The sequence below is a fragment of the Asterias rubens genome, chromosome 14, assembly GCF_902459465.1.
Source record: "Asterias rubens chromosome 14, eAstRub1.3, whole genome shotgun sequence".
Classification (NCBI taxonomy): domain Eukaryota; kingdom Metazoa; phylum Echinodermata; class Asteroidea; order Forcipulatida; family Asteriidae; genus Asterias; species Asterias rubens.
The window spans coordinates 321528-347334 of record NC_047075.1 but is presented as its reverse complement, the minus strand read 5'-3'; the positions used below and the strand labels follow the sequence as shown (position 1 = coordinate 347334).

Below are 25807 nucleotides of genomic sequence, written 5' to 3'. Positions count from 1 at the left end.
AGTGACCCACTCCACAAGCAGGGCACTGGAGGCTGACCCGGGTGAGCCTCGTCAAAGCTATCCGAACGTCCCGGGGCAGACCGGGGTCGACCCAGGGAAGCTAAACGAACGCATAGTAAAGAGAACCCATAGTAAAGAGAGGTTTGTGGTAACACCATGTGAATAATCTTTGTTTGAGTAGTGTTTGTTCTGCGGTTTACAGATCTTGTTTCGATCTCATGGTTATACTTCCACCACTATGCAAAGTTTCAAATCCTAATACTTAATAACCTTGCTCGCACCAGTTTGGGAGTTAAACAACTTTAGTGTACATTACTTTATGGGGCAAAGTGGCGTTTTACACACTTATCAAAATTGAGTCACAAAATGGCGGCGAGAGAGTGTCCGGCATTATCGCGTGTAACAGTGGTATAGGGTCATAGCTCCACCATGGGCCCAAACCGAACCCATATTCATAGCCCTCTGCTTAGTGCTGAATTCTGCGCTTACGATCACCATTCTACGCTTGCAGGGCAAGCGCCGATTCTTTGCTTATACGCTTAGCAGAGCTATGAAATTGGGCCCTGCTTGTAAACAATCGAAGAAGGGTCTTATTTTATTGTTCAATCAAAAATCTTCAAATTTAGGGTAAAGTATAGCAGTCGGACCTATAATGAAGTAATAATTAACCACACATTCAAGGCATTTTGACACTATTGGTCCACTCAAAATAATTGTTAGTATTATAATTACGAGCAATGGGGAACCGTTGATAAAACATTGTGAGAACAGGTTCCCTCTGAAGTAACGTAGTTTTAAAACAAGATTCCATTGTCGATATTAGTTTATAAGATTTTGGTTTAACCTCGTAGGAGACGACGGTAAAGACTCATCAGCTTACGGTCCCCCCGCAACTCCTCAACAAGATCTTCATCTTGAGGAGGTTCCTGGCTACCTTCTGGGCGTGGTGGTCTGCTGCCTTCTGGGCGTGGTGGTCTGCTGCCTTCAGGGCGTGGTGGTCTGCTGCCTTCTGGGCGTGGTGGTCGGCTGCCTTCTGGGCGTGGTGGTCTGCTGCCTTCTGGGCGTGGTGGTCTGCTGCCTTCAGGGCGTGGTGGTCTGCTGCCTTCTGGGCGCTCTGGTCTGTCTTCTTCCTCGGGTTTGCGGTCCTCCCTAAACTCACGCTCCTCTTCTGGTGGTGGTCTGCTGCCTTCTGGGCGTGGTGGTCTGCTGCCTTCTGGGCGTGGTGGTCTGCTGCCTTCTGGGCGTGGTGGTCTGCTGCCTTCTGGGCGTGGTGGTCTGCTGCCTTCTGGGCGTGGTGGTCTGCTGCCTTCTGGGCGTGGTTGTCTGCTGCCTTCAGGGCGTGGTGGTCTACTGCCTTCAGGGCGCTCTGGTCTGTCTTCTTCTTTGGGTTTGCGTTCCTCCCTAAACTCACGCTCCTCTTCTGGTGGTGGTCTGCTGCCTTCTGGGCGTGGTGGTCTGCTGCCTTCTGGGCGTGGTGGTCTGCTGCCTTCTGGGCGTGGTGGTCTGCTGCCTTCTGGGCGTGGTGGTCTGCTGCCGTCTGGGCGTGGTGGTCTGCTGCCGTCTGGGCGTGGTGGTCTGCTGCCTTCAGGGCGTGGTGGTCTGCTGCCTTCTGGGCGCTCTGACCAGCTTATACCTGAAAAAATCGAAATGACATCAAATAACATAAACATCAACAACACTATGATTGTGTCGTAATCGAAGTGTATTAGCTTTGTTACATTGAACCATAAAGGCAGTGGCGAAACCTAGATTATGACAATAAATTATGACGTACTTGCGGACTCCTCAAGTATCTCTAGTTTTGCCATTAGATCTTCCTTCAGTTCATCCTCAATAACCTCTTTCATCAAGTTCATTAAATCATCTTCACGGTCATTCGTTGCTGGTCGACCCTCACTGATAGCCAAGAGGCAAGCCACGCCCACAATAAGGGCGAATTTCAGCATCTTGAATTGTTTCCCCTGAAAAATCAAAACAAATACAAATTGAATTGTTTATAAGGTTTAGAGTCAGCATTTCAAATGAGACTCACAACTCTTACAAACTGACGAAACAAAAGAAGTTCTAGATGAGACTTAAAGGCAATAAAGACCAGTCTTTCCACTTGGTGTATCTCAACATGCATAAAAATAACAAACCTGTGAAAATTTGAGCTCAATTGGGTGTCGAAAGTGCGGGAGAATAATGGAAGAAAAAACACCCTTTCCGCATAAGTTTTGTGCTTTCAGATGCCATGAATTCGAGACCTCGGCTGAGGTTTCGAACTCAACGTGGGGGGGGGGGGGCGAGATGACTGGCATTCAACCAAACGACTATCGCAAAATAATCACACCAGAATCCGGGAACGAAATTCCATTATTTTGTTCATGAATAAGAAACTTCTAATATATACAGACTTAAAAAGGAGTAATTGATTACAGCCCCACCCCTCTTTCCCTCTGAGGGAATTTGAATGATTATGGCAGCAAAAGGCTCGTTGAGCTTCGTTAAAGCGAATAAAAACGAAAGGAATCCTAACATAAGAGACGCCATTGGTTATACACAAAACCTTTTTACTGCGAATGGTATCCTATGATTGTTTTATTCAAAATTGAAACAATAATGTTTTCTAATGCGTATTTGTTACGATTTTAGCTTTCATTGTTCATCTTTGCATATTTTACCTTTGTAATTTGTTGTACTATTATGTCTTTGAAAGAAAACACTGCCTAAAATTGTTTAAATTAGGGCTATCCTCTCATCTCACTTGTAGAGCTCTAAAATTGTTACAAAAACTGTAAACAAGGCTTCTGAATGAAGAATCAATCTTTTGAGCCTACTTTGAAAAAAAATACCGCTTTAAAGAAAAATACTAACTCACCCGAAGTGAAGTCCTGCAGAATCAAGCTATCGCAATCTGTCACCAGTGTTCTGCTCTTAACCCAAATCCCATCTTCTTTTATATCCCACTTTGAAACTTGCCAAACTAAATCCTTATCCCTTAATCAAACAAATCCACACTTTGATAAAGTAGTTCATAATGTGTTTCTTTAATTCTTTTATTACTTTAATTCTGTTGTGACTTAAATCTCGTTTAGGAGTTGGTGCCGTTTTGTATCAGGTCACTTTTGTTTCACGAGTGTTTTTGAACCAATATTGGTAAGTCATGGACTCGTCGACTCTGAACCAAGGGATTAACCAAATAAACGGAGGATGTATTCTTTTACATTTAAGAAACTCCTTAGTCGGAATTGAACCGGTCATGCGGTGATGTGGCAGGAGATGCTGTCCCCCCCCCCTCATAATGGCAAACTGTGTAAAAACTTCTTCAGATATCACCCTCTTTTGAATCATCCTCCCACAGCTCATGACCATAAAAATAATATGGAGGACACTGATGAGAATCTACGGAGGACAGATTTCCCTGATTGGCCTAGCCCATTCTGAGTCAGAATGATTCAGAAATTCTGTCCTGTATAATGACTCAAAAATGGGCCAAACGGACGCAGAATCAGTGAAAGGAAAAGAGAAGCATGTAACAACAAAATACATAATTTTATTCATTATTTGCATTTATTGAAGCTAAATCAGTTAAATTAATGAGCATTCATTTTCAACGTTCACCTCGCACAGCTATTAGCTTTTATTTTAGTGCAAACAAATCCCCCTATGATGAAATGGACCAGCCCATGTCTAAGATCAATGTAATTAGTTTGGAGATGTTTTAATTCTTAAACTCAACAGACCGCACCACCCTGTTCCTTCTACCAGTGATGTACAATGACGCAAACATGGTGTTACTATGACTATAAATATCATAACTCTACTCAGCAATGATCAAAGCTCTGTTCAAAACAAAAATATTTTCGAGTGTTGTCCTCGGCCATTGATGTTACGGCTGAGTTGTCCCAAGATCTCCCTGTCCCGCATGCATGCATGTAGATATTTCATCTGCTCTCACAAACCCAGTGTCCCTTATTATGTCTACATAAACCAGAGGAGCATCTTTGATCACTTATTTTAGTTTCAGAAAGTTTTGATAGTTTTCTTGGCATGGTAGTTTACGCTGACAGCTTTAACAAAAGTTTAACTTTTGAGTGCAATGTCAAAAGTTTTATAGATATCTAAGTAATCTCCATTAATGTCAATTTTACCAAACGTAATTTACACGGTTTTTTTTTTTTAAAACGCCTCATGTGTGTGCCCCAAAGTGCTCTGTACCTGTTTCCTAATGTATAAAGTTGGTATAATAATTATGCTCGAACCATAAGACTCATTTAACATTCCTATGTTGTTAGTTCCTTATCAATGATCGATAGTAAACAGTCCCAGACAGGAACAGTCAGTTTAATCAAAGTTTTAATTAGGTATATACACATAATTAGATCATTAGATCAAACACAGTTGACCTGGGGTTTGTTTATATACACTGCATTGAATTAAAATGGGTTCGGCCTGCCTGTCCCAACCCTTTAGCGGATTTAAACGCCCACTAAGTTCCCCAAATTATGCGAAACTCTTTACTTGTTATGCTTAATGAAATCTCATAAGATTAAAGGCAGTGGTCACTATTGGTAATTACTCAAAATAATTATTGGCATAAAACCTTATTTTGTAACGAGTAATGGGGAGAGGTTGGTAGTATAAAACACTGAGAGAAACGGCTCTCTCTGAGGTGACGTAGTTTTTAAGAAGGAAGTAATTTTCCACGAATTTGATTTCGAGACTTCGAATTAGATTTTGAGGTCTCGAAATAAAGCTTCTGAAAGCACACAACTTCGTGTTTTTTCTTTCATTATTAGCTCTCGCAACTTCGACGACCAATCATAAGCTCAAATTTTTACATGTTTGTTATTTTCTGCATATTGTTGCGATACCAAGTGAGAGGACTGGTCTTTGACAATTACCAATAGTGTCCAGTGTCTTTAAACGCCCACATAGTTCCCAAAGTTTGAAAAAACTAAGAAGGTTTGATCTAAGTGCGTTATGTCCATTAATCGAATTAAGGCCCAAGATTGTACACTACTGAAGGCCATTGAAATTGTTTCGGTTCAGCTGGGCCCCACATATGCACAACTTTTTATTTGGGTAAATATGCAACATTCAAGTTATTATTAACATAACTTCATGCAGTCTTGTTCGCTCGTCTTCGTTACCTTGAATCATAACTGTAGCTAAAAGCCCCCCCCCCCGCCCGCGCCCCGCCCTCCACTTTCGATAATCAGCATGGCATCTTTAAGCCTCCGTAGTTTAGTGTGGTGCTCACTGGCTGTACTCTGCACGCCAATTTCTGCGTTCCCTGATCTGGTACCCAGGTACAATTAACTAGTCTAGTATCGGCCTCCCTGGTATCTAGAATGAAACGTTCGTTAGACTGAGACCACACTAACACCAAAATAGGCGCAGTGCTTTGAGAAATTTAAAAGTACAATCTCAATCTGCAACTTTGATGTTTTTAAATTTAGCTAAAGGTAAGTGGTTATTATAAAATGAACTTCCGGAATGTTTTGGTAAATCAGTTCTTATTAACATTGTTGGCATTTTATTGGAGCATAGAGTAAGGACAGAGATACTGGCTCGACCAGTCTATTTAATCACTGGATAGTTTTAGTGGTAGTGGGGGGTTGTTTATTCGTTGGTTGACGAGTGACTTTTCGAGTTCGACAAATTCGATTTCCAATCCGTCGGCGGTCGGTGTGTGTACAGAATATTATTATTACACACATCGTCAATTTAATGGTTGGCGGAGGTAGAAATCCTACACCGGTAATGGAATAGTTGTCATGTTTGTATTGGATCATTATATTATAAAATATTTGACCAAAAACTTATCGGCATTTAGTGGCAGTCTAGGTGTGGTAAGAGTAGTTCTTTAGTTGAAGTTGGGGGACTGAATTTTTACGGTAAGAATTTATCATTTTAATAATTAAGAGATTAAAGTGGATTTTCTGTCGCCCCAGGGCCAATGAGAGTTCAAAGAACACATACATATAGAGCCTAATTTTGGCTAGATAAAAAATAAAGAGATTTGCGATTCCAAAATTTATTGAATGAACCAGTATCGTTATTGTCAGGAGAGATGTACGTCTAGTATGATTATGTATGAGGTTACGGGAGACGATAGCAAAACGAAACCGCATAGTTCTACTTATTCTAGGGGCTAGGAGTGGCCATAGCCTGATAGCCATTATGCCCCAACCCAACAGGCATAATTTTATAAACAAGTCAAACCTACATCTACACTACATGAACCAACACGACCAAGGCTTTCTTTACTTTAGTTGCGATAACGTAACCCTCGCTCCTACCTGCGGTGAAGAGGGTTACGTTATCGCAATTAACTAGGCTTTCTCATCTTAGCTACATTCTTACATTCCTGCCTGCCTGTAGTGCTGTTCATAGAAATTACTTTATGAAGTTACAATGATGCCTTTTTTTCCTTTTCTTCTTAGTTTTTTACGTGCAACGAACAACAGAATGGATTGTCAACAAAAAGTGCCCCCCGATTCGAGTATGTCGAGCAAAAACACAACATTGAATCCATTTGAAGCAGACAGTGTGGACAGCCTTCATCTGACGCAGTTTAGTCCATCTGTGTTTTCTAAAAGTGTGTTGACCCCTTCCAGTTCACAGGTATGGTATTTTCATCACCCTCAGCTCCTCCCCACACTTAACCCCATCCCTACTCCTAGAAATGTCCATTGTTTACGTAGTTCTGAGCACGCGCACATTACCGGGAACAAGGGATTTTACCTGGTAAGTCTGCTGCCACCAAGCGTCCCGAAAGTCCCCTACTGCTGTGAGTGACATGGATTATTTTGAGGCCTATAACTGTTTTTGATGTAAATCACTTTGTATTGTTTATTTTCTAGAGTAAAGGTAAATTCCGTTGGTCAATAGATCATCTTGCAGTCCTTCATCCAGCGGACATTGATGAGTATCCAGTACAACAAGAGAGTACGTTCGATAGCGACACTGAAGAAAGAGCTCAGCAAGCTATAGATCAGGTAATAATAATAATAATGTATTTATATAGCGCATTTTCCATGTTCAAATGCGCTTGGCAGAGATGTTGTTAACAGAACAGGTGAGTTTTGAGCAGTGTTTTGAACACATTGACAGATTGTTGATTACGGAGAGACATTGGTAGTAGTTATTATTAACCACAAACCCTGATTCCAATTCAATTCAATTTATCTTTAATGGTCCTACCATGGATGAAAATTCATATAACATCTTAGCAAAAAGTAAAGAATGTAGTTCATGTCTGGGTTGATGATTGAGGAGACGGACAGAGTATGGTATGAAGGAGTTGAGGTACCTGTTTGTTTTGCATCAAAATAACTGCCATCTCCTACCACTCCTTAGTTTTAATGAACAATTTGTTCAATGGATGGTTGGTGTTACTGCCTCTGCTTTAGATTGAACCTTATCTTTGCAAGTTTCATCAAGATCAATGTCTATCCCTAGGATTTTCGATGCTTGTTTCACAACACGTTTCATTTTACCAGTATCTTGTTTTCTTACTCCATTGTACCAAACCACACTTACATTTCCTCTTGTTTCTGTGATATTGTCGTTGATAACTTTTGACAAACCCACTGGTTACTTATGGAGTGAGGTTTGACAAGCTCAAAAGTAATTTCTAAATGATAAAAAAAACTTGTTATAAGTCAGAATAATTCATTGATTTATATTTTGTTATTTGTGTACAGTTTTTCTCACAGCAACATATTGTGCCATCACCGTGGTCGGTCAAGAAACCATTGAAGCATGTGACTTTTTCCCCCAATCCACCAACAATATCAGGTAAGTTTATGGGTCACTTATACACAGTGTCCGACCCCTCACACTATTATTGCCACTAAAAATACTGTTCATGACAAAGAAATGTGAACAAGAATTTGTGGTTTTCCTTTAGTTGAATTTCTTTTTGAATTATTCTCAAGGGCAATTCTTTAGGCAGTTGAATTTTCATAAACTCTGTGAGGTGTTTATTAATACAATTAAACAATTATAATAATAATAATAATAATAATAATAATAATAATAATAATAATAATAGTAATAAATAATATTTTTAAAAGCGCCTTTTACAAAAGTTACTAAGCGCTGTACAGTAACTACAAAAAAACACAAATTATAAAAACTCAGCTTACTATAAAAGTATATGAGTTTTTAAAATGGTTTGGGCTTTGAAGGATTCATGAGATGAAGCCTGACAGATGTGAAGAGGGAGATTGTTCCATAATGTAGGCTCGTTGGCCATACCGGGTGTAGGTGCGGGGTGCAGGAGACAAGCACAAATTGGGAGTAGAAAAAGAACGTAGATTGCGAGAACTGTGGGATTTGTTAGAAATAATAAGAAATGCTTGATGCACTAAGCATTTACGAACACCTAAATATTTTAACTTCAAACGACAATGTTTCCATTTTAATGATTTATTTGCAGAAGACAGTGTTGAGTGCAGTCCTCAAGTTAATATGAGTACAAGACAACAGGATAGAGTTGAAGGTAAGTCCAATTCTAGGCTGAACATTAACCCTCCCACTAATGTTGCCTCCTCAAGTTAATATGAGTACAAGACAACAGGATAGAGTTGAAGGTAAGTCCAATTCTAGGCTGAACATTAACCCTCCCACTAATATTGCCTCCTCAAGTTAATATGAGTACAAGACAACAGGATAGAGTTGAAGGTAAGTCCAATTCTAGGCTGAACATTAACCCTCCCACTAATGTTGCCTCCTCAAGTTAATATGAGTACAAGACAACAGGATAGAGTTGAAGGTATGTCCAATTCTAGGCTGAACATTAACCCTCCCACTAATATTGCCTCCTCAAGTTAATATGAGTACAAGACAACAGGATAGAGTTGAAGGTACGTCCAATTCTAGGCTGAACATTAACCCTCCCACTAATATTGCCTCCTCAAGTTAATATGAGTACAAGACAACAGGATAGAGTTGAAGGTAAGTCCAATTCTAGGCTGAACATTAACCCTCCCACTAATATTGCCTCCTCAAGTTAATATGAGTACAAGACAACAGGATAGAGTTGCAGGTAAGTCCAATTCTAGGCTGAACATTAACCCTCCCACTAATATTGCCTCCTCAAGTTAATATGAGTACAAGACAACAGGATAGAGTTGCAGGTAAGTCCAATTCTAGGCTGAACATTAACCCTCCCACTTATATTGCCTCCTCAAGTTAATATGAGTACAAGACAACAGGATAGAGTTGCAGGTAAGTCCAATTCTAGGCTGAACATTAACCCTCCCACTAATATTGCCTCCTCAAGTTAATATGAGTACAAGACAACAGGATAGAGTTGAAGATACGTCCAATTCTAGGCTGAACATTAACCCTCCCACTAATATTGCCTCCTCAAGTTAATATGAGTACAAGACAACAGGATAGAGTTGAAGGTACGTCCAATTCTAGGCTGAACATTAACCCTCCCACTAATATTGCCTCCTCAAGTTAATATGAGTACAAGACAACAGGATAGAGTTGAAGGTAAGTCCAATTCTAGGCTGAACATTAACCCTCCCACTAATATTGCCTCCTCAAGTTAATATGAGTACAAGACAACAGGATAGAGTTGAAGGTACGTCCAATTCTAGGCTGAACATTAACCCTCCCACTAATATTGCATTTTCCAGCAAGTTTTACAGTAGATAATGGATTGCGATACATGTACTTGTCATCGGCCGCCATCTTTGATGTGTTAACAAGGGACAAGTGCACAGGTGTGCGCGTATTGCAACCTATCTATTAAGCACAGAGACCAATTTCATTGAACTACTCAGCATAACCAAATTTTACTTATTAGAATAGGTTACCGGCCAAACTACCATGTCTTATGTACACTTTCTGACTGGTATTCTTTTGATTCCTGTTAAGCAAAATTTTTATTTGTAAAGACATGAAAAGTCAGTCATTTATTGAAGAATTTCAAATGTTTTTGCATTTCTTATTTATTTTTCTTCCTAGTGTCTTGTCAGACCACCGTGTCATTGCCGATGGATTTTGATCTTCTAGCTGTTCTCGGTAAATTCTGTTTTTGATAAATTAAAAGTGTAGTATTTGGTTTGTGGTAACACCATGTGTACTTGATGGGTAGACTGTCAACGTGTGTTATTTGGTGAAGTGCGTTTTAAGGTGACAGGGCGTTTACACATAAACCTATTGACCACCAAAATGGTGAGGGTGGAACAGTCGCTGCATGTGACGCGCGTGGAAGAGGTCAAACATCGATGTGTGTTAGCACTGTATACTCAGTACTTACCCGAACCCTGTGAAAAAAATCACAGGCATATTATTTGGGTGGGATTCGAACCCACAACCTTTGCAATTCTAGAGCAGTGTCATACCAACTAGACCACTGAGATTGCCCGGTGGCTAGAGGCAGTCCAAATCCTATGTTTTAGCAGCGGATACTACAAACCATTGATATAAAATAGGTTTGATACCAAGAATGATGATTTTGCTAATCATCAATATAAACTTTATTTTCTAAGGAGACAGATTTAACCAAGAAGACAAGGAAGCGGATGAGTGTAATGAGCTTAGTACTTCTACCCTACGTCGTAAGCTGTTTAGTATCGGAGAATCCAGCCCAACTGTAACTGCAGCTAGAGGAGGGCTCAATGATGAACACTCTCCAGAAACAATACCAGATATCCCATCACCACAGGTGCGTACACACACAGTCGTGTTTAACCATTACATTAGAGGACACCTATTGTTCTTTCTGTTGTTCCTGTATTGAAGCAATCCCTATTGGTTTTGTACACAAATGACTAGTGAGGATCCATGCAAACAAAGAACCGACTAGTGAGGACCTGGGGCCTTTCGCTTGGGCTCCGGCTCAGGCTTAGGCTCCGCGGGCTGTGTACGCAGCTCGGCCTTTAACCTGCACTTTGGAGCAGCGCGTATTGCACGCAGAGCCTGAGCTGGAGCCTAAGCCAAGGTTTGATGAAGGCCTCTATTGTCCATATCGAAAAAATGTCCTCGGAGGGTAGGCCATACAAACCCACTATAAGTTGCAAACACTCTGTGTACATTCATTTGTTCTGGGGTCGATTTCACAAAACTCTTCTTAACTTAGGACTAGTCCTAGGCAATGCTGTATAAGAGATAAAACCAGTTACTGGTCCTAACTTCAGAAAGACTAGTCTTATCTCTTTGTGAAATCGACCCCTGTACACTTAAGAAAAACCCTATCCCTCCAAACATTTGTGTAAGTCCACATAGTGTTCAAATCTCTACACTCTGTGGACATTCCTTTGTTCTTCACTTGTAAAAAAAAGCATTGAGTGAACATGTTTTAACTTTGTTTTGTTTTTTTTGCTTCTGTTTTTATCCTTGAAGCACCTTGAGGCCCCTCGAATAATGCGCTCTATAAATGTTTTTATAAACTCATCATGTCTTTGTTGTTTTAAACCCATTAGGTTTCTCCCATTAGACAAGTAGATGACTCTACATTATCAAGTTCAGATATTAGTCTTGTCAATACTCCAGAATCAGTGCAAGTAAGTTCAAAGGTTTATTGTTTATCTTGTCAAATTCACTTCCCTGATTCGTTTGCCAAAAGTTAAATTGTCTCAAGTAGCGTGTACACATGCTTCATGAGTGGAAATTCAAATCCACTGTTTAAAGGTATTAATGGGTGCGTTCAATTAGCTTCCCCAGGGGCTCAACCGGGTCAGTCCCAAGTGCCCTGCTTGTGGAACGGGTCACTTGGGGCTGGCCTAAGTTGCATCACGTCACCATGAAAGGGCGAGTGTGATCGTTCGATTACCTCTTGTCAGGGGCTCACCTGAGTGAGCACAGCAGGGTCAACACAGGGAAGCTAATCAAAAGCACCCTATGAAGCAGAAGCTCTACAGAATAAACTATGGCAACCAGCGATTGCAAATTTTGGAGATGTTAGACGAGATGTTGGAGATGTTAAGAGTCAAGACTTAGACCTTCCATAAAACATGTTGGTTATTACTGATTGTAAATTGCTGTTGAATTTCTCTACAGAGTCAGTTTTCATCGAGTCCTATCTCTAGTAAGATGACGCCTGGACGTTGGACACCTTGTCGTCAAGGCTCTACATCCACTGGTCTCATGTGCTCTCCAGCTTTCTCTCCCATCTCAGGCAGTGTATACTCACCAGCAACAGGTACTGGGTCCAAGGTCATAGAGCTGCTTATAGACGATGTGACCTATGTTTACATTCAAACCGCCCTCTGTTGACAAAACAATGTATACATCATGTTTCGCCGGGCAAAAAGACGCGTAGTCATGGTAAGATTGCATACACTTTCTAGCTGGCTGCCAAAACACAGAGGTTTCGGGCGGTATGCGCACGAATCATGTTATGGTTTTCGAGTGACGTCAGAGTTTACATCATTTATAAGCACAGAACTTTCTTAAACTAGAAAATCCTTGCCGAAGATAACCAAATTCTGCACTCATGTGCGGTATTTATTTATTTTTGTTTACTTTTAAGAACTACTGGAGTTATCGGTTTCATTTAAAAAAATTGTTGCCACAATAAAACCCTGACTTGACTAAGAAAAGATAACAAAGGTCAAATATTTGTTCACACTTTTTATTAATTCTTCAGGGCCTTCTTACCTATTTGTTCCTTTCTGTTGTTTCCCTGTTATTATTTTCGTTTGGATTACTTTTTTATTCATCTTCTTGTTTTTGCTCCTTTTGGTTTTTCTTTGTCAAATAAATAACAATAATAATGAAACATTTGATTTGATAGATTCTCCCCAGCTAGTATTGAACTCTTCCAACACAAGTGGAGCGCCCTCTAGTGGTTTATTACTACCAGAAGCCTCACCCATCTTTGCAAATCCTCAATCCAAGTCCAGCGAGATGCTTCTAGCGCCCTCGAGTGAAGAGATAATGGCAATGTCATTCTGCGCAAGTGATGTCGAGTTTGAGAAAAACCCTACATCTGTGGCAGACAAAATTGGTACGATAAAGTTTGTAGAAATCCTTTATCTGAATTGCCGGCTAAGTCTAGATTTGTGCGTCATCATACATGGATCCAGTGGTTGGACAGCCGAAATTACAATTACAAAGTTGTTGGTTCAAATGTCCAAGCTAATCACTCATTCAGCAAAGACTGGAGTAACTATTGTCATCTATAGTTACTGAATCTCAATTTCTAGATTTGTGCAATTCATCATTGAAGTTAAAACCAATGTTTGTATGAGAGAGATTTGATGTTGCCAGCTTGGTGTTTATATCCCCTTGTGGGAGTTTGATGATTTCCCTTGACTGGAGATTATAAAAAATAAAATAAAAACGAAACAACAACAACAACATTGAAATGATACCCTTAGCAACAATCTTGGCAAGAGTCGTAGCTGTAGCCGCCAACTCCGATTTTAAGTTGGTATTGTCTTTATCTTCATCTCCCACAAGGCTTGATCCTTGTCTCCCACAAGAGTTGTGGGGTGCTGGGTCATCAGGGAGTGAAGCACCAGTCTTCTCTAGGCAGCCAGGTTTCCGCTATTGCATTGAAGTAGAGTATTTCTTTAACAACACCCATAGCAACAGTCGTAACCATAGCTGTAACAGCCAATTTGGATACATCAATTTGATTGATTTTGTTGTATATATTTTATTCATAGATGATGTACCCATGACTGACTTCCTTCAAGCGAGTGATTTATTGACAGTAAGAGACCCAACTGATCTTAGTGATTCCAATGATCACAGTGATTCCATCGATTCTGAATCATCCAGCCCAGACGCAGCTTCCTCTTCCATGTGTAGTATGGAGCAGTCGTATGTATTCAACCCCAGCAAGTGTTCTGATGATTTAACCTGTAGTGGTACTCAACCATCGGAGGACCATCTGTTCCTTGACGATGACCAGGAGATGCTCAACCCAGTTGGCAGTAGCATGTACAGTTCCGACGATATCCCATCATTTCAAGTTGATGAGAGCATGCGGCACCAGTTATTCACATCCCGAAAGCAACTCACTTCCACCTTAAAACTGGTACCCAGTAATACTTCATCGGTACTCAGCGCTATTCCTACAACATCAAAATCCCACCTTGGCTTAGATGGTACCCACCTCGACTTAGATGGTTCCAGCCCAGAACCTGATGGAAAGTTTATACATCAAAAGTCTGTTACACTTGGAGGGTTCCCGGCAGCAAGTCCAAGGTCAAAGGTCATCCAGCGAGAGGTCACACCAATGCAGGCAGATAGTGGGTTCAATACACAGAGTTTTACATCAATGGAAGTAACTGATAGTGATGTCATTGATATTATGCAAACTAATGAATATTCAGTAGATGGTTATCCAATGAATGATAAGGAGACCATTAGGTCAAATATTATGAGATAAAGAAACTTGACCTCTGTTTATTTTTGTAGACTCCTTCAAAGGCCTTATCCCGGGCCTCAAAATAACCCACGGCCACGAAACCCACAGCTATTGCAGTGGTGCTTTGTGCTTTTGCTGTGATGTCCTTTGCAAAGTTCCAAAACAATTTAAACATTTTCCTCATTCAAAATAGTTTTGGCTCTTCTTCAAAACCACATTCTGTAAATGGAATTGGTGCCCAAAATATTAATTATACATGTTACACATTATCAACAGCTGCAGTGCTTTTACCCAATTTTGGAGAAGTAACCAAATGTATTCATTCCCTTTAAATCATGGTTTCATCTAAAAGAACCAGTTTTGATTCCCATAGTAAGGGGTCTATTTTAGAGGAATTAAAGAGAAACAAATTAGGCAATGAGGAGTTATAGAGAGGGTTTTGTTTACTACAATGATATAAACATCTACATCAAAAAGTATCTTTAAACTTGTTTTGATTCTACAAGACTTGGTTCGATACGTCACTATCAATGTTTGTGGTATATCTTGAAATATTTACTCTCAAATGATGTATTGTCTGATAGAGGGCGTTCTTTTAGAAGTTTAAATTCCAATGTTGCAGCTGAAATAACCCATTGTGGGTATGAGGTTGTAAAGGGGATTGTACCCACAGCTGTTATGTGATAGATGCTCAGTCCCCTGGCACCCAGACTTAAATCAACATGATGGTTTGGAGAGATCATCAATCTTTGGTTCAATCTTATTATCTCTTCTTTGTTTTAACTTTTTGGTGTTCTGTGAAAAAAAAACACAGGCAAATAACTCGGGTGGGATTCAACCCTCACTACCTTTGCATTGCTAGAGCAGGGCCCGATTTCATAGAGAGCTGCTAGCACAAAAGTTTGCTTAGCATGAAATTTTTGCCTTGATAAAAACAAAATGACCAACCAAACTTCCATATGGTTTTGGGGATAAGCAAACAACGGCTGAATACCAGTAACAAGCTATGTGCAACAAATTGATATTTGGTTGATAATCCTGTTTTTATCAAGGAAGAAATTTCATGCTAAGCAAATTTTTGTGCTTAGCAGCTCCATGAAATTTGGCCCTGATGTCTTTATACCAACTACACCACCGAGCCATCCTGGTGGCTAGAGGTTGTTTTTTCCTACACAGCCATCTGGGAAGACAAATGTATATTTAAATGACTGCATTTTGTTAATTTCAAAGTAAATAAAAGTTATAAGGTTTTTATACCAGTTACTTTGTGATTTTCCTTGTGTTTCTTTTGATTGAGGGTCGATTTCTGTGTGTACAATTTGACTCATTGTGCAATGTTTACAATTAATTATAAAGTTAACTGACACTTGGAACTAGCCACAAATGAATTTATGGTTTTATAATAAAAGAAGCACATAACCGGACTGAATGAAATTGTTCAAAAGAGAAGAATTTGGGGAAAAGAAAACATTTTAAAACAGATATTTGGAAAGAGAACCCCAATCAACACCAAGTAACCACAAACATTTAAAAGATAACCGGTTCATTCTACATTGCAAGTTACTCAGTTTCATTCAGAGTTCATTTCAATTAATTAACATCATGGGCAGACGGTTGCCTGCCTGTATTGACTTTATTCCCGGCATAATCAATTATCTGAAACACATTCACGTTCATTGTACCAAACCATTAATCTATCCATGCAAGTGCTCTTAATTAATTAGCGACCTACCTACATCAAGTAAATCATGCATTTAATTAAATCAGAGAATTTGTATTATTCATGAAGGAAGTATTACATAACTGCCATTGCTTTAGACAATTTCCTCCCTGTTTTTGTTATAACTGGATATATTCACCTTGCTACATATAAAAGACTGACCCACCCCTCGCATTAATTATTTTGTAGGCCTTCTAACAATTTTGTTTCTTCTAACAATTTTCATTTGTTTATTATTAGGCCCATTGATTTTTTTTTTTTACGAATTAAGTTTCTAGACCCCTTCAATATTTTTCTATGACTTTTTTTTCTGAAATTACACATTTCACCAAGAATATTCAACATAATGCTTATCCTCTTCTTAAATCATTAACCATCTGAACTCCTGATGAATTTGCAGCCTCGCCTACCACATTGACCGCTTCAAGCCTAGATTATTTAACATTTCTACCATAGATAGAAATTGCAACACACAGACTTATGAAATTAAATTTAATTTCATGAGGTCTGATTTTCTTACAATAAAGCAAGGCAACCCAAAACGAGGCAAGAAGGGAAATGTCAGGTTCCATTCTTTCAACTCTATGTCTTTCAAGCGTGGGAACGCAAAGAACGCGACAACGCAGTGTTGTTATCACCGTCCCCAGAGATACGATTTATTTTGGCGCCCCTAACTATGCATTTAGAATTACGTTGTACATCGGATGGGGTCGATGTAACCGGTAGGGTTTGTACGTGATTCCTCATAGTCTTGGCCCAAGACTATAGTGCTCGATATTGGAAAGTGAACTACGCGCAGTTGTAAATCGCGAAAGCGCGCCCTCTACGGTATGATTCAATACTACTGGCAAGCTTGAAATCTAGACTATACTGCAACATAAAGTTCTTATAAACTGCATGCTGTGAATGGCAAGCAACTATAACTACTTGCAGTATAGTCTAGATTTCAAGCTGACCAGTAAATTGAATCTTACCGTAGATGGCGCGCTTTGGCGATTTACAACTGCGCGTAGTAGTACACTATCCAACATCAAGCACTATAGTCTTGGGCCCAAGACTAGATTCCCTTAGCATTGAGCAAAAATCATTTGATAAAGATGGCGGTCCATCATACGATGTGCTTTGTTTTTACCATTTTAGTCCTATGTAATGCAGTCCTATATCCATCGATATTCAGCAATATATTCAGAAAATGGTTTGGATCAGAACCGACAGACGAAAAGAAGGAAGTACCGGGTAAATATGAGTTAAAATCAATCACAAATGCTCATTATTGTTGTCGTCGTTTGTTGTAAAACAATTGTATTTACTATTGTGTGTTCTCTCTTTGAAATGCTTGCCATGCTTTGTGTTTATTTATGTTACATTAGTAATACTATTGTTGATTAAACTAAGTTGGGTAACGTGTTAATGAATAATGTACAGGGGGGTTGCGGATTACCCCATGATATGGTGAATTGTACTGTAGTTGGGTAAAGGAAAACAACACACAACTTTGATCAAAGCATACAATATTTTTTAATTGTGTTGTGTGTTGCTACTTTATTTACCGTTCCAATAATTATGAATGGAAAACAATGTTATACCAACAACAGCAGCGAAATGCGGTAACACACATGGGGTACATGGGCTGCGGTCGGAATGTGTACAACCTTTTAATACAGGCGCTGCGGTTCACATCCATACCATAGTGTAAGTGTTTCCATTGGAGGTGGATGCAGCACTAATCGGATTAATTTGATCTTCAGGGATTTATACTTGATTTGTAACTCCTTGTGTTCCTTGCTCTATGCTACAACCGGGTTTCTCACAACCGGTTATTAACACTGGTCATTATCAAAGGTTTAAACACCCCCACGTGACACAATCTCCACCAATAGCAAGACTGTAAAAACACAAAACTGTTTTGTTCATCTGTTCACTTCAGTGCTTTTTTACAATATTTATTGCTATTTCAGTCAATCAAAGAGAACTTCTACAGCAAATTCCAATCTTGCTCTATGGTTCTACAAAGTGTCTATCTAGGCTATACAGACCTACAACAAGCAGACAAGTGTACATGATATTGATATGCACTGTTCATGTACAGCAATTATTGGGTCAAATGCAATGTTATACTGCCATGGAAATTTCCATTCCTTTTTTTTCCAACAGACAGTGTAGTGTAACTGCAATGAGTGTAACTTAACAATTATGTCACTTTCTATAGTGTAGGGTTACCATTTAGCTCATACATATGGTAATTGTTTTATCTGTGGCAATCAGTCAACATCAGTTTCTTCCCTAGTCCAGTGAATACTTTAATGTCTTTCTTACCTACAGACATGCCACCACAGATGAGGGGCGCACAGCGTAGTCCTGCTGGGGCAACAAGGCGGATGGAGATGGAACGAACTGCCCAACGTAACATGAAACATGGTAAGGGACTGTCCAAGGTCTCCCAACAATCTTAAGCTTATCCAAGGAGAACTACCCAGGCCTGCATGCTTTGTCTTTGAAAGGGCACCAAGGCATTTTCTCCATGGTAAAGGGTATCTATTAGAAAATTGTAAATTTCAACTGGAGCATTTCAAGGGCACCAAGGCAATGACCAGGGGGCTCATAGGCAATCGCCTTCGTTGCCTCCGTGAAGTTTCAGTCCTGACTACCCCCGCCCCACCCAAGCACAGTGGCACATCCTCATTTTTGCATTAGGCATTAATTGTACATCATTGTGAAGCAAAGGACAAAACCCATTCTCAAATATGCATCTCCTTAGAGAATGGAGACATCTTTTGTTCTTTCCCCTCTGTTCTTGTACTTTCATTTTCCCTAAGACTTTCCACAATTTTTTTTCTTCTTGTGGAGCATCTTTGCGAAATGAAACGGTCTTGCCCTCTTAGGTCTTATAGATGCTGTTTGCATCAGGAGTAGGTGCTAACACATATTGGTTTAAGGGGAAAACCAAAATTAATACCTGAATCGAGATGCTTCTTCTGTGTATCAAAATAATCTATGATTGTTATTTTTGTCTTTCCATTTCAGCTGGGGATCCTGCGTCCTACTTTGCCCAGCAGAAGCAGGAAGCATCTAAAGGTCGTGGGGTCATGGGTTCAGTACTTCCTCTATATGCTGTTGGCATTGTGATATATTTTGCATACATCATGTACAGGGTGAGTTAATCTTCCCTGCAACAGCCCTTGATCATGATTATAGGGGGTGTGTCGTCATGATTAACACTGGCCTTGGGCTGTACATTGAATTATAAACTCTTACCCAATCACTACATGTACACACCCTCCCTTCCTCCATATCGTATCTATAGAATACAGCCCCGGACTGCCATGGTGCGCTCAAAAGACTTATTTAAACACAACACCAAGCTCTACCTTCGCTGGTACCTGGGTGAAGAGTAAGCAATGGGAGACCTTGGGACGCTAGGTGGCAGCAGACTTACCAGGTAAATTTCCATTGTTTACGTAGTTCTGAGCGTGCACACATGACCGAGAACAATGGATTTTACCTGGTAAGTCTGCTGCCACCAAGCGCCCCAAAAGTCTCCCATTGGAGTATTTACGATCATTGTTTCTGCTGAAGGACACAAGTGACATGACTGGGATTTGAACCCACACCCTGATGATCTAACCACCAGGGCCAAATTTAAAAGAGCTACTGAAGCAGAAAGTATTGCCTGCTAAGCAGAAATGAGCAGGATACCAGTCACAAATTCTACATGTGACATGGTAGCTGAGCTGGTAACCTTATTCTTGTAAGCATAGTTTTGTTATGCTTAGCTACTTTTTATGCTTATTAGGCAGCTCAATGAAATTTGGCCCTGAACTTGAACTTATCTTAACTCCAGATATTCCTGAAGGACAAACCCAACAAGCCGAATGAGCCAGACATTACTGCTGCATGGGAAACAGAGAAAGATGACAGCGCAATCCTACACAGAGTCCAACAGGAACAGCTTCAGAAACAGCTATCAGAACAACTGCGTGCTGATAACTACAGTGGTATCAAGAGTAGGAAGACTACAACACCTAAGACGAGAACTACAGCACCAGTTACTAAGAGCAAGGGTAAGTCATCTTAGGGTCATGTCTCAAGGAATTCTACGAGACGAAGAAAACCGACTATTCACATAAATTTTTCTTTGGGATTTGTAAAATATTTTAAATGATATTGCCTATCATCACAAGGTTGGAGGGACACTACAAGGTCAGGGCTACACTTGATTTGGGCTGTCGACCAGGTCGACTGTCACCAGGGGCATGTTGCCACCTACTCCTGGGGATTACCCCCTTCACAGTCTGTAAGGCTGTAGGCATGTATGTCATCCACTAGGAGCCACCTACTCCTGGGGATTACCCCCTTCACAGTCTGTAAGGCTGTAGGCATGGGTATCATCCACTAGGAGCCACCTACTCCTGGGGATTACCCCCTTCACAGTCTGTAAGGCTGTAGGCATGTATGTCATCCACTAGGAGCCACCTACTCCTGGGGATTACCCCCTTCACAGTCTGTAAGGCTGTAGGCATGTGTGTCATCCACTAGGAGCCACCTACTCCTGGGGCTGAAACAAGTTTACCCCCTTCACAGTCTGTAAGGCTGTAGGCATGTATGTCATCCACTAGGAGCCACCTACTCCTGGGGATTACCCCCTTCACAGTCTGTAAGGCTGTAGGCATGTGTGTCATCCACTAGGAGCCAGCTACTCCTGGGGCTGAAACAGGGTTACCCCCTTCACAGTCTGTAAGGATGTAGGCATGTGTGTCATCCACTAGGAGCCACCTACTCCTGGGGCTGAAACAAGTTTATCCCCTTCACAGTATGTAAGGATGTAGGCATGGGTAGCATCCACTAGGAGCCACCTACTCCTGGGGCTGAAACAGGGTTACCCCCTTCACAGTCTGTAAGGCTGTAGGCATGTGTGTCATCCACTAGGAGCCAGCTACTCCTGGGGCTGAAACAGGGTTACCCCCTTCACAGTCTGTAAGGATGTAGGCATGTGTGTCATCCACTAGGAGCCACCTACTCCTGGGGCTGAAACAGGGTTACCCCCTTCACAGTCTGTAAGGATGTAGGCATGTATGTCATCCACTAGGAGCCACCTACTCCTGGGGCTGAAACAAGTTTACCCCCTTCACAGTCTGTAAGGCTGTAGGCATGTATGTCATCCACTAGGAGCCACCTACTCCTGGGGCTGAAACTGGGTTACCCCCTTCACAGTCTGTAAGGATGTAGGCATGGGTATCATCCACTAGGAGCCACCTACTCCTGGGGCTGAAACAGGGTTACCCCCTTCACAGTCTGTAAGGATGTAGGCATGGGTATCATCCACTAGGAGCCACCTACTCCTGGGGCTGAAACAGGGTTACCCCCTTCACAGTCTGTAAGGATGTAGGCATGGGTATCATCCACTAGGAGCCACCTACTCCTGGGGCTGAAACAGGGTTACCCCCTTCACAGTCTGTAAGGATGTAGGCATGGGTATCATCCACTAGGAGCCACCTACTCCTGGGGCTGAAACAGGGTCACCCCCTTCACAGTCTGTAAGGCTGTAGGCATGTATGTCATCCACTAGGAGCCAGCTACTCCTGGGGATTACCCCCTTCACAGTCTGTAAGGCTGTAGGCATGTATGTCATCCACTAGGAGCCACCTACTCCTGGGGCTGAAACAGGGTCACCCCCTTCACAGTCTGTAAGGCTGTAGGCATGTATGTCATCCACTAGGAGCCAGCTACTCCTGGGGATTACCCCCTTCACAGTCTGTAAGGCTGTAGGCATGTATGTCATCCACTAGGAGCCACCTACTCCTGGGGCTGAAACAGGGTTACCCCCTTCACAGTCTGTAAGGCTGTAGGCATGTATGTCATCCACTAGGAGCCACCTACTCCTGGGGATTACCCCCTTCACAGTCTGTAAGGCTGTAGGCATGTGTGTCATCCACTAGGAGCCACCTACTCCTGGGGCTGAAACAGGGTTACCCCCTTCACAGTCTGTAAGGATGTAGGCATGGGTATCATCCACTAGGAGCCACCTACTCCTGGGGATTACCCCCTTCACAGTCTGTAAGGCTGTAGGCATGTGTGTCATCCACTAGGAGCCACCTACTCCTGGGGCTGAAACAGGGTTACCCCCTTCACAGTCTGTAAGGATGTAGGCATGGGTATCATCCACTAGGAGCCACCTACTCCTGGGGATTACCCCCTTCACAGTCTGTAAGGCTGTAGGCATGTGTGTCATCCACTAGGAGCCACCTACTCCTGGGGCTGAAACAGGGTTACCCCCTTCACAGTCTGTAAGGATGTAGGCATGGGTATCATCCACTAGGAGCCACCTACTCCTGGGGCTGAAACAGGGTTACCCCCTTCACAGTCTGTAAGGCTGTAGGCATGTGTGTCATCCACTAGGAGCCTGGCTGGTAGAGCATAATACACATACTATCCTATTAAAAAAAAACATCTATGGTTTAGTGACTTGCACAAGGGCACAAGTGCCACGACCGGGATTGTAAGTTTGTGTTGGAACTTTAGAAAGGGCACCACAGCAAAACTTGGGCATTTTTGGTGCTGTGGGTTAATTTGAGGCCTTCCTTAGCGCTCAATTGTATGACTACTAGTAATTCCTGAGATTGATTATTTCCTTTCAGCTGCATCTGAGGGTAGTCCAGATGAGATGACTGCCCTTAAGAAACGTCTTGAAGATACCGAACGGTCCATGCAGCGTATGATGGACATGATGAATAATATGGGTATTGCTATGAGTCAAGTTACTGAGCAGCTTACTGGTGAGTCTAAAGCCTTATTCATACGGAAGCAATTTAGCAGGGGACCCTTGCTTAGTTTCAGCATGGACTGTCTTAGGTCCCTAGTCAAATCTTCACAAATTTACTGACCTATATGGACAGTCTAAGCATTGTTATCCTTTCACACGAGGTGCAATTTTGCAACCATGCTAAAATTAAGCATGGGACCCTTGCCAAGTTGCTGTCTTGTGAAAAGGGTTCAAGTCTTAATTTGTTTTTACCCATACACTAGATATTGTGTTTCAGCCTGAGTGGAGCAGAGTCTTTGGTTACTTTGATTAAACTTGGCCAGTTCTCTAGCCTCACATTTCTGCTGCAGCTGAGTAGGTGATCCATTGTCTGTGGTTCAGAACCGCTTATTCAGGTCTCATCAAGGGGCCGATTTCCCAAAATTTAAGATTTGTCTTAACTGTGTATCAATCTTAATTGCCAAGCAACATGTGATGTCACAACACAAATCACTGTGATAATACTCGGCCCTGTATGCTTCGTTTTTGAAAGGGTAAAAGCACCAAGGCATTCTCTCCTTGTGAAGGGCACCCTATGAGGAAATTGTTAATTTCTATTGGAGCATTTCAAGGGCACAAAGGCAATGACCAGGGGGCATGGAGGCAATCGCCTTCGTTGCCTCTGTGGGCCTGAATACTGACGACTAATCTTAACATGAAAAATCTACCCTTGGTTGTTCAGCTACCCGCGTTTCTTGAACTATGTGTGTAGCAAAGCCTAATTGTGTAAAATATCCCTAATGCCCAGGTACTGTACCAACTGGCTTGACTAACTCCCTCAATACCCCAACCCATGAGGAGGAGGTTGACACTGACGATGAGGAAAGCAACGAAGGAGGTCAAAGGTCAAGTGAAGAGTTCCCGAACTCTGACCTGGATTCTGAGGAGGACTGTCTACCCGATGTGGACTTGACGAAAAGCTACGAAGGGAGAGGAGACGACTCCAACGATGACGGAGACAACGAAGATGTGGAAATCATCGGAGGGGTCGGTTTACAAGAGCTTGAATCTGTGAGAAGGAGAGTAGTATCTGCTATCAGTGGAGAAAGCTAACATGCTTTCAGGGTTTGTTCTTGGAGTTTTCTCTCTCTTTTACATTAAAACTACCTGCTCTATGGTTCTAAGTTTTTAACCTTAAGGCCGAGTCACACTGCAGCGATAATGAAAACTAAAACGATGCAAAGAGAACGCATTCTATTGGTTGAATTGCTCCACGCAGAATGCGCCCCGGCTTATTCATTCAATCGAGGGCATGCATTTTTAACGTTCTCGTTATCGTTCTTGTTATCAGGGCATGTGCGACCGGGCCTTTACATCGCGCCCTAACCCTTAGGTAGATATTCAAAAGTACCAATGTGCAAAAGAAGGTTCCTGTGGGCACACTCTCCCAATTCATTGAACCGCCAGAACTTTAATACTTATCCAATCCAATAAGAATGGTCTGCAATAAGAACGCAATTTATAACTAACACAGATGCTATCTGTCATAAACTGGTGTGTCTACTGCCACCTGGTGTCTTGAAGTCGCCAATCAACAATTGTATACTGTGTAACCAAATCTTACTGAAGAAAAGTCTTGGCTTTGAATTTTTTGTTTTTATGTTTATCGGCAGTAGTATGTAGATCGATAACAACTTTAAAGGTTGATTGATGTAGTACTATGAGTGAGTACTAGCATCCAGGACAAAGAAGTTGACTTTGTTTCAATTAACTCAAGGTTATAAAGTGCTAAAATTGAAGACGCCCGATGGGGGCACTTTGGCTGAAATGTGAAATGTGCACCAGACGCAATTTCAGCAAGCGTCTTTCTTGATGCAACAATTGATCAGTGCAGACTATGAACATTGTGGCCATTGCTGAAACATTTGCTTACTGAAAGTTTTGCATTCCAACAATAGATACAGCTCCAGTGCCCCATCTTACGACTTTGGCACTCTGAAATCTTTTGGTTAGAATAACAAGATCAAAACACCTCGGTGTAGGAGTGAAACCACAATTAAGGGAATCAATGTGTGGTGAAGAGGTTTCCAACTAGTGGTTTAATCCCAACGTAGTCTGGTTCTTGATAATTTTACCGAGACGAAGTCGAGGTAAATTATCAAGAACCAGGCCTTGGCGGGTTTAAACCACTGGTTGAAACGATTCAACACACTTTGATTCCCATTCATAAATACTTTTTCGGTCAACTGTCTGAGGTTTTTATGAATACAGGTTTATGAGACTTTGATGGGAGAAGCAAATCTGTGAATTTCTCCACAAAAAACGCTAAGTGTTTTTAATAATTTGTAATAGTATTATAGAACTAGTTGTGTGCTTGAAGTTAGTGGAGTTTATGTACATATATTTATTAGGATCGGTAACCTACTACACTCCCTTTAACTATTCTAACTTTTGAGTGAATATTATTGAAATATTTTCCATTATTTGCTATGGACTTTTATATCGTGGTGTGGTAGCCATCTTTGTTTTTATTTATTGAAACTAATGTTGTTTCTGAATTGGTGGCTGTGGCTGTTGCTTGGGATGTTGTTAAGGGCAGCCCACTTGTATACTTCAATACATGTTGACATGGTGATCAAGCCACAAGTCACAGCCGCTAGAACGGCTTGTTCAAAATAGCGACAGTTGCAGTACTTCTTATTAAATATTGTAGTGAATTTATTATTATGAATGTATACACCTTCACTATACTCCCATGTCTTGCTCCCAGTAACTTGTTAAAACTGAAGATGAATTATGATGAGGTATGCCATTTTCTTCTGAAAAAATATTTTACTAATTAGCATGATTCAATTTTCCAGTTTCCAGTTTCAACAAGTTGACATAATTACTATATTCAATACGAATTTGTTATTTTCTGTCTATTACACTCAAATGCGCAATGGCTCGTCGCAATGTTTCCGAAAGGCACTAAAGAGTAATCTCTGTAGCAGTTTGGACATTCTCTATTGAGCTCACG

The 25807-nt window shown here is 41.2% G+C and overlaps 3 protein-coding genes across 3 annotated transcripts; 2 read left to right on the top strand and 1 right to left on the bottom strand.

The window, feature by feature from the left end:
- Positions 1 to 839: 839 nt before the first annotated feature.
- LOC117299527 (basic proline-rich protein-like) lies at positions 840 to 2641 on the bottom strand. Its single transcript, XM_033783075.1, has 4 exons — positions 2627 to 2641; positions 1775 to 1961; positions 1160 to 1633; positions 840 to 1102 (listed from the first exon to the last, which is right to left on the bottom strand). The coding sequence occupies exons 1-4, from the start codon at positions 2639 to 2641 to the stop codon at positions 840 to 842; spliced, it is 939 nt and encodes a 312-aa protein (XP_033638966.1).
- Positions 2642 to 5380: 2739 nt separating this feature from the next.
- LOC117299381 (protein aurora borealis-like) lies at positions 5381 to 15170 on the top strand. The gene is made up of 11 exons (XM_033782919.1): positions 5381 to 5450; positions 6432 to 6612; positions 6852 to 6986; positions 7695 to 7788; positions 8432 to 8494; positions 9973 to 10029; positions 10500 to 10675; positions 11433 to 11513; positions 12010 to 12151; positions 12746 to 12958; positions 13623 to 15170. The coding sequence occupies exons 2-11, from the start codon at positions 6457 to 6459 to the stop codon at positions 14348 to 14350; spliced, it is 1845 nt and encodes a 614-aa protein (XP_033638810.1). The 5' UTR covers positions 5381 to 5450; positions 6432 to 6456; the 3' UTR covers positions 14351 to 15170.
- Positions 15171 to 17138: 1968 nt separating this feature from the next.
- Positions 17139 to 24911, top strand: LOC117299711 (resistance to inhibitors of cholinesterase protein 3-like). Its single transcript, XM_033783266.1, has 6 exons — positions 17139 to 17285; positions 18372 to 18467; positions 19074 to 19201; positions 19891 to 20110; positions 22685 to 22822; positions 23597 to 24911. The coding sequence occupies exons 1-6, from the start codon at positions 17147 to 17149 to the stop codon at positions 23899 to 23901; spliced, it is 1026 nt and encodes a 341-aa protein (XP_033639157.1). The 5' UTR covers positions 17139 to 17146; the 3' UTR covers positions 23902 to 24911.
- The last annotated feature ends 896 nt before the right edge of the window (positions 24912 to 25807 follow it).

Bases quoted from the DNA above. Each gene is read 5' to 3' on its own strand.
- LOC117299527 (XM_033783075.1), bottom strand. The intron at 1,634-1,774 runs GTACGTCATAAT...CGATTTTTTCAG, and splicing joins GATACTTGAGGAGTCCGCAA to GTATAAGCTGGTCAGAGCGC. The intron at 1,103-1,159 runs GTGAGTTTAGGG...AGCGCCCAGAAG, and splicing joins ACCACCACCAGAAGAGGAGC to GCAGCAGACCACCACGCCCT.
- LOC117299711 (XM_033783266.1), top strand. From the start codon at position 17,147: ATGGCGGTCCATCATACGATGTGCTTTGTTTTTACCATTTTAGTCCTA. The intron at 17,286-18,371 runs GTAAATATGAGT...TCTTACCTACAG, and splicing joins CGAAAAGAAGGAAGTACCGG to ACATGCCACCACAGATGAGG. The intron at 19,202-19,890 runs GTGAGTTAATCT...TCTTAACTCCAG, and splicing joins TTGCATACATCATGTACAGG to ATATTCCTGAAGGACAAACC.
- LOC117299381 (XM_033782919.1), top strand. From the start codon at position 6,457: ATGGATTGTCAACAAAAAGTGCCCCCCGATTCGAGTATGTCGAGCAAA. The intron at 7,789-8,431 runs GTAAGTTTATGG...ATTTATTTGCAG, and splicing joins CAATCCACCAACAATATCAG to AAGACAGTGTTGAGTGCAGT. The intron at 12,959-13,622 runs GTACGATAAAGT...TTTTATTCATAG, and splicing joins ATCTGTGGCAGACAAAATTG to ATGATGTACCCATGACTGAC.